The 6,991-nt window shown below is 30.2% G+C and overlaps 1 protein-coding gene across 1 annotated transcript; it reads right to left on the minus strand.

Moving 5' to 3' along the window:
* Positions 1–4,745: 4,745 nt before the first annotated feature.
* Positions 4,746–5,128, minus strand: LOC141704214 (agamous-like MADS-box protein AGL62; the record flags this gene model as incomplete). The annotated part of the gene is made up of 1 exon (XM_074507509.1): positions 4,746–5,128. A coding segment is annotated over one exon (383 nt), but the record flags the coding sequence as incomplete, so codon positions are not given.
* Between the last annotated feature and the right edge of the window lie 1,863 nt (positions 5,129–6,991).

Below are 6,991 nucleotides of genomic sequence, written 5' to 3' on the forward strand. Positions count from 1 at the left end.
TAAGATCAAAATTTCTCAAAATCATAGACAATAGCCAAAAGCTCTTTCTCCGTAGTAGTATAATTCAGTTGGGCACCATTTAGGGTCTTACTAGCATAGTAGACCTCATGAAATATGTTGTTCTTCCTCTGTCCAAGAACTGCTCCAACTGCATAGTCACTTGCATCGCACATCATCTCAAAAGGTTTATTCCAATCAAGTGCAGTTATGACTGGTGCCGTGATTAAACTCTTCTTCAATGTCTCGAAAGCTGCGAGGCACTCGTCATCAAACCTGAAACGTCTTTCTCTAAAAACCTGCACAATGGCTTCGAAATCTTAGATAAGTCTTTGATGAAACGCTTGTAGAACCACGCCTGACCAAGAAAACTACGAATTCCCTTAACATAAATAGGTGGAGGAAGATAGATTGAATTTTTGTCAATCAAGTACCAAGCACCAAGTATTATGCGGGAGTGCTAGTGTGAGGACTGGTGAGGAATAACTTTGAGAAAAAGTGGAAACAACAAGAACCTCCCTCCCTCCCTCCCTTTCTACGACCCTATCTAAAATGCATTCGGCTTATTTTTCGGATAAAATTGGAACAAGAATCATATATCTCCTGTTCCTAAAAATGCAATAGCAAATAGTTATATAAAATATGAATAATATTTATTTATTTATATTATTAACAGGTCCGGTTTTAATCAATTTAGTTAGAATATTTTATCGAAATTGAAACATTTAAATTGAACTATTTTTAATTTTTTAATTTTACTTCAAAATCATTTTTATTTGAATGAAGTTTTCATGTTTTAGTACTAGTGTCAATTCATTTTTTATTTTGTTGAACGATGATTTGTACTTAAACCTGACAATTTGTTCATTTTATATTCTTTCACGTCTTCTTGTACTTTCGTATTTAGTTTAAATGAATACTAAATCCATGACTACTTAAGAATTCGTTCGTGTACATGTACCTGCATGTCGTGTAATTTTGTGTCATATTTTATATAATTTTGACCAAAACATTATTTAAATATTAATTTCGATTAAATTTTTAGTCTCATCCCATCCAGACAATTTGGCTAACATAGAAAAATGGTAGCATTCCGTTCCCGAGGGACCTTAATTGAGTCCGTAAAAATAAAACATGTTCAACAAAGTACTTCTCCTGTTACTCAATATATTTGTTTTTAACCTTGAAATAAAACAAAATCACTGCGTTCCAATTTTAGTAAAATAATGAATGATATTCCATTAGTAATGAAAAAGGGTGGAGGGGGTCCTTATATGTGCTAATGTTGTTCAGGTCGCTTAAAGGGTGCAAAAAATAGTTAGAACTAAATATGAAAAGTATGAAAAAATATCTCGTAAGGTATTTAACCATAAAATCGATTATGCTCCTGCAGAAGTGTCTACTTGTTATAAAATCTCATTTGTCAAAGTATGGATTTCATTTTCTTTAAAAAGGTCGCCCTACTCGAAAATAACAAAATATTATATATATTTAGCCGTGTAATTCGAGGAAGCAATGAAGAAGCTTTTGGAAGGTGGTTGGTCCAGGGTTTTGGACTAGTGTAAGTTCTGTTATATAAAGTTGTTTATATATATATTTATATTATTATATATATATATTATATTATATTATATTATATTATGTTATTTTATAGTTGGGACTAGTGTACTTCTTTTCAAAGTTATACTAGTGGGTTTGGTATTGAATTGAGAATTATTTTAAAAGAAAGTGAAAAATATATTTATTGAATTTGGAATTCTTGTTTCTAGAACTGTAATCTTAAAAGATCTTGGATTAGTTTGGGGTCATAGATGTTAAATATCTTCTGCTGACATTTGTTTATTGATTAAACAATTTATCTTGGATTGAGGTTTCATCGTGATGACCAAATCCTCTGACCCCGTATATGGATTTCATGTACTAAAAAAGGTCGCCCTATTCGAAATGAACAAAATATATATATATACATATACATATATATCGTAAACGAGGATATAGTACTAAACTTGGTATACAACTTGGTTTTGGAAGATATGGTACTAAAACTTGTAGAGACGGTCTCTTTCAGATTGAGCCATTGAAGTAGCGCCTCAAGTTATAATCGAACAACTCCAGCAAATAATTTAAAAAAATATGGAGACATGGGTAAGAGTTCTCGCATATCTTTTTATTACTAGCAGAATGGGAAGCGAAAAGGAAATTCTATGAGTTACGTTACTCGTATGTGCACCTGACACATTTTACTTGAAATATGTGTGGTGAGTTTGTCAAATGCACGACAAGCCCTCGTTCGCTTCCATATTTAGGTTCCTCCAGTTGAGTCGCAAGCGAAAATCATCAAAGGTCTCATTCAAATCTAATTTATAAATTAATCAATTGCTTCTTATTTTGTTTTTAACATTTTCACAAAATAATGATTTTTCTTTTTCAATATAATTTTTTTGTCAGGAGTACTTTTATTAATTGAGTTTAAATCAATAAGTTATAAGTGTTGTAAAATTTTTGAATTTGAAATTTTTTTATTTTGTTTTTATAATAATTATAAATACAATATACATTTATAAAATGTATTTAAATAATTTTAAATATTTCTTTAAATATGTATTTATGTCAATTTATATTTGTTCATGTGGTGTAACAAAGGTAAATTCAAAACCGCCTCTTAATTTATTTATTTAATTACAATTACGTGTTTTTGTACGAAAAAGATAATATAATTATGTCGTATATGAAATTGTTGACTGTAATTGTACCGTAATAATATGTATTTTGGCAACATTATTATTTGTTTCAAAATGAGACAATAAAAAAGAACAAACAATTATTATTTCAACCAAACAACCCTCTACTACAAAATATTAGGGGTCCAAAATATTATTAAAAAATCCAATCTTATAAATACTAGGGGTCCAAATAATTATAACAAAAGATAACTTTTCTCGTAATAATATGAGATCTTGCATGCATTCATGTGCGTCTGCGAATTCAATTTGAACATATGTCCTGACAAGTCAATTCATAAAAATTTATAATACAAATTTGGGGTTAGGTCGATTTTGGTTACCTACTCAAGCCCAAAACCCCTTGCAGCGTTACTGCATTTCAGAATCAGATAAATTCCTTCATATCCAAAACCCTCTTCGCATATACTGTATATACACACCCATGCTCTATACCTCAGAGCCACTAAAGCTCAGACCTTTTTACCTTAAACCCCCCAATTCGTATATGTTTAGTTAAACCCGACAATTCGTTTGTTTTATATACTTTCAAATCAGGAAACTTTTATGTTTAGTTTAAATGAATAGTAAACCAAAATGACTAGTTAAAAATTCGTTTCATGTTATGTACATTCATATCATAATTTCGTGTCATATTTTGTGTAATTTTAAATGAAACATTTTTTTTAATATTAAAAATTTTAATCTCGTTCCATCTGGCTGGCTGTTTGGCTAACATAGAAAAAGGGTAAGATTTTATTCCCGAGGGATCTTAATTGAGTCAGTAAAGATAAAATATGTTTAGAAAAATACTTCTCATGTAACTAAAGACATATGGTTTAAACCGAGAAACAAAATAAGATCATTGCATTTTTAGTAAAATACAATAGTAAGGATAATCCATTAGTAATGAAAAGGGGTGGGAGAGTTATATGTATATATGTTGATTAGATCGATTAAAGGGTGCGAAAATGGCTAGAATTGAATGCGAAAAGTATAGAAAAATATCGCGTACTGTATTTAATCAGAAAATCGATTATACTTTTGTGGAAGTATCTACTCATTACAAGATCTCGAGTGTTAATGTGTGAATTTTATACACTACAAAAAAAGTCATGCTATATCCGAAACGAACAAAATATAATATATATAGTAAAGGTAGATATAGTGGGGGTTGGTAGATGTTAATATCCTATTTAAAATTGTAATCTGAGTTTGTCAAATGCACGACAAAACCCCGTTCGCTTCGAGATCCAGTTCCTTGAGTCGCAAGTCAAAGTTCATCTTTGAAATCTAATTTATAGATTAATCAATTGCTTCTTCTTTTTTATAATATTTCAAAAAAAAGTTGGTAATTTTTCTTTCCCAATATAACTTGTTTTGATATGAAAAACAAGATTATAAGTTACGCATTCATCCAACTCTCAGTGCTTATGTTAGTTGATGATGGCTATTTGAAACGAATGATGCCCACATGGCTCTCTTTTTTGATAACTTTTCAATAGTAATTGACATTTTAAGCTTAAAGAATATTTAGACATATGCAGCTGACCATTTTCAAAAAACAATATCCATTACAACCTCAGAATAAACTTCAGATCAAACTGTTTGTCAAATTTAAGTTACAACTTTAACCAATAGATAGAAAAATGAACTTTCTTTTCCGGAAAAGCCACACAGCATCAATCAAAATGGAGACTCAGAACTGTCTAGCAAGACACAAGCTCAGATTACGCAGCAAAGTTGCTCAGACCAAAATAACCATTACCATATCCGTAACCAGGGACATGAGAAGCAGGATCAATCTGATTAGGCTTAGCTTCAAACTGATTAAAGGCCCTGTGTCCATTAAAACCAAAAGGTGGCAAATTAGAATTTGCATTCTCAATCAAGATGCTATTAGCTTGATTGTTCACATTTTTCTTCAACGCTTCCATGCAGTCCTTCAATTATTGAAGCTCATCAAATCCCATCTTTTCGACCGGAGATTCCCACCAAAACTGGCTCTGGCTAGCTTGCCTCATGTCATCAAGTGCCTCTCCTCTCTCTCCTCTCACCCTCTAGTTCATTGAAAATCTGTGTGAGATGGAAGTTCAGCTCGCAAACAGTCATACTACGATGAGCTTCAACGAGATGGAGAGTGCTTGAGTTTGAAGGTGGAGGATTGCGACTAAAAAACCTATCAATTATACCTTCAACATTAGGATGTCCAAAGGAGAACACTTTTCCAGCTGGAGAAAAGACTATAATGGCAATCTCAACTCCACAAAGTGTACAGAGCTCACTTGCCTTCTTAAAAAGGCCTGATCGACGCTTTGAGAAGGTAACTTGCAGGTGATTCTTACGCTCTATTTTCGCAATCTTGATCTTTTGGCGGCCAATGCTGAACTTTTTGGCAATCTCTAAACAAGCTATCAAGAACAGAAACCAAAAGAAAAGCAAATGGAGCAATGTTTATGTATGTTGAAGCTCTGATTTGTAGAGTAAAATCATTTGGTATTTATAAGAGGCTTGGCATTAACACTGAAAGCTGGCAAAAATTATAATCTCCTAATCTGTGTTAAGGGAATCAAACATATTGTTCCTGTGACAATATCAATGATTGGGGAGTTACAAAAATCTTATTTCTTAATGTATGGATATTACTAATATTCATGTTATTGCACATTTTTAAATCAAATTAAGCCAATAAATTTTGTTATTAAATACTTATTGTAGCGAATTTGTTATTCTGCTGGTTGTAGCCACCATTCTCATTTTACTTAATCTAGTGAAAATTACCTTAAAATTCACATGAAAAAGTAATTTGACAATATCTACGTATAAGTTATTTAGCAGTGTCCGTTTTGACTAAATTTTTTCTGTGAATTACGTGTCAAAATTCGCTATTGTAATTTCCTTTTAAATATATTTTTCTTACCGGAAAGCATGATTTGCATAAAATTTTTAAGATATTACGATCCGTAAGACGTCAACGTATCAAATAATGGGCATAATCTATTTTTCATTTAAAATAGAATTATTACCATACAATAATATTGGCTAAAATAGGATGGAAATTTTGGTGCAATTTTAGTAAAAAATAAAATTTCATTCCATTTCCGTCGAATTGAAGCTTAAGTGCCTTTTTAGGAGATATACAATGCGAACCAGACTAAGTTATCCTTGTGCTGATGTTCAAATTTGGATCGGATTTAATTAAATTCATATTTATTTAAATTTGTTGGATTGGATTGAGATCAGATCAATTTCAAATTTTTAATAACATAATTATATCCAAATTCATTAGGATCTCCGATTATCGGATAGGACCTGAATGCATTTAAATTTTTTGAGATGAATAATTTTAATTTAACATGGTTCAATAATAAAAAAAATTAAGCACACAAAACTATTTTAAGTTAGAGATGTTGTGAAAATAAAAATTTGAAAATATGTGAAAATAGTTCAGTTTAAAATAATTATGAAATAAATACATAAAAGTAAAACATTGTAATTTAAGAAATATATGAATTAATTATATAAGTCGTTTTTAAAAATTAAAATAAAAAATGTTGTGAATTGTGAATAAATAAAATATTATGTATGAAAATAATTTCTGACACATATGATTCACTCATTATAATATGATAAAATGTGGTGTGTAGAAGAAATTTTAATATGATGAAATAATAGTTACTTTGAAAATAAATAAAATAACTTGAAAAATTAGAATATTAATACATATAAATTAATTTTATTAATTGATTATATTTAAATTTTTTTATATATTAATAATTTATAAATGTATAAGTTTAGTAGTTAGGATCTGGTTTTTATAGACGAGTGAAAATCCACATCCACTTCTTAATGAATCGAATCCTTATAAGATTGGATGGGAATATGGGAGCATAGCTGTTTTTAGAAGAATCTTATGTCATTATTTTACTAACCAGGCTATTAGACTGAATATTTATGATGATAATTCCTTGGTGCACATCGTTGATCAGCTTAAATCTTCCTTTGTGTACCTATGCAAATAAAGTGACAGTACCATTTTTCAGAGAACAAGTTGCATTTGCATTCTATTCAATAACATTATCATATACCTTAGCCAAGAAACTTGCAATGTTTCTACAATAGGTTGTGCCCAAAGAAGTTAAGAAATACTATGATTCTACTCAAATTTTGATGGCAATCCTCAGCATGTTAAACACTCATTTTCGATTTTACGATGATAAAACTGTGAATAGACAAGCTTTGAAAGATAAAAAAAAGGAGGATTGCTTTTACTA

Source organism: Apium graveolens, unplaced genomic scaffold (assembly GCF_009905375.1).
Source record: "Apium graveolens cultivar Ventura unplaced genomic scaffold, ASM990537v1 ctg7569, whole genome shotgun sequence".
NCBI classification, from domain to species: domain Eukaryota; kingdom Viridiplantae; phylum Streptophyta; class Magnoliopsida; order Apiales; family Apiaceae; genus Apium; species Apium graveolens.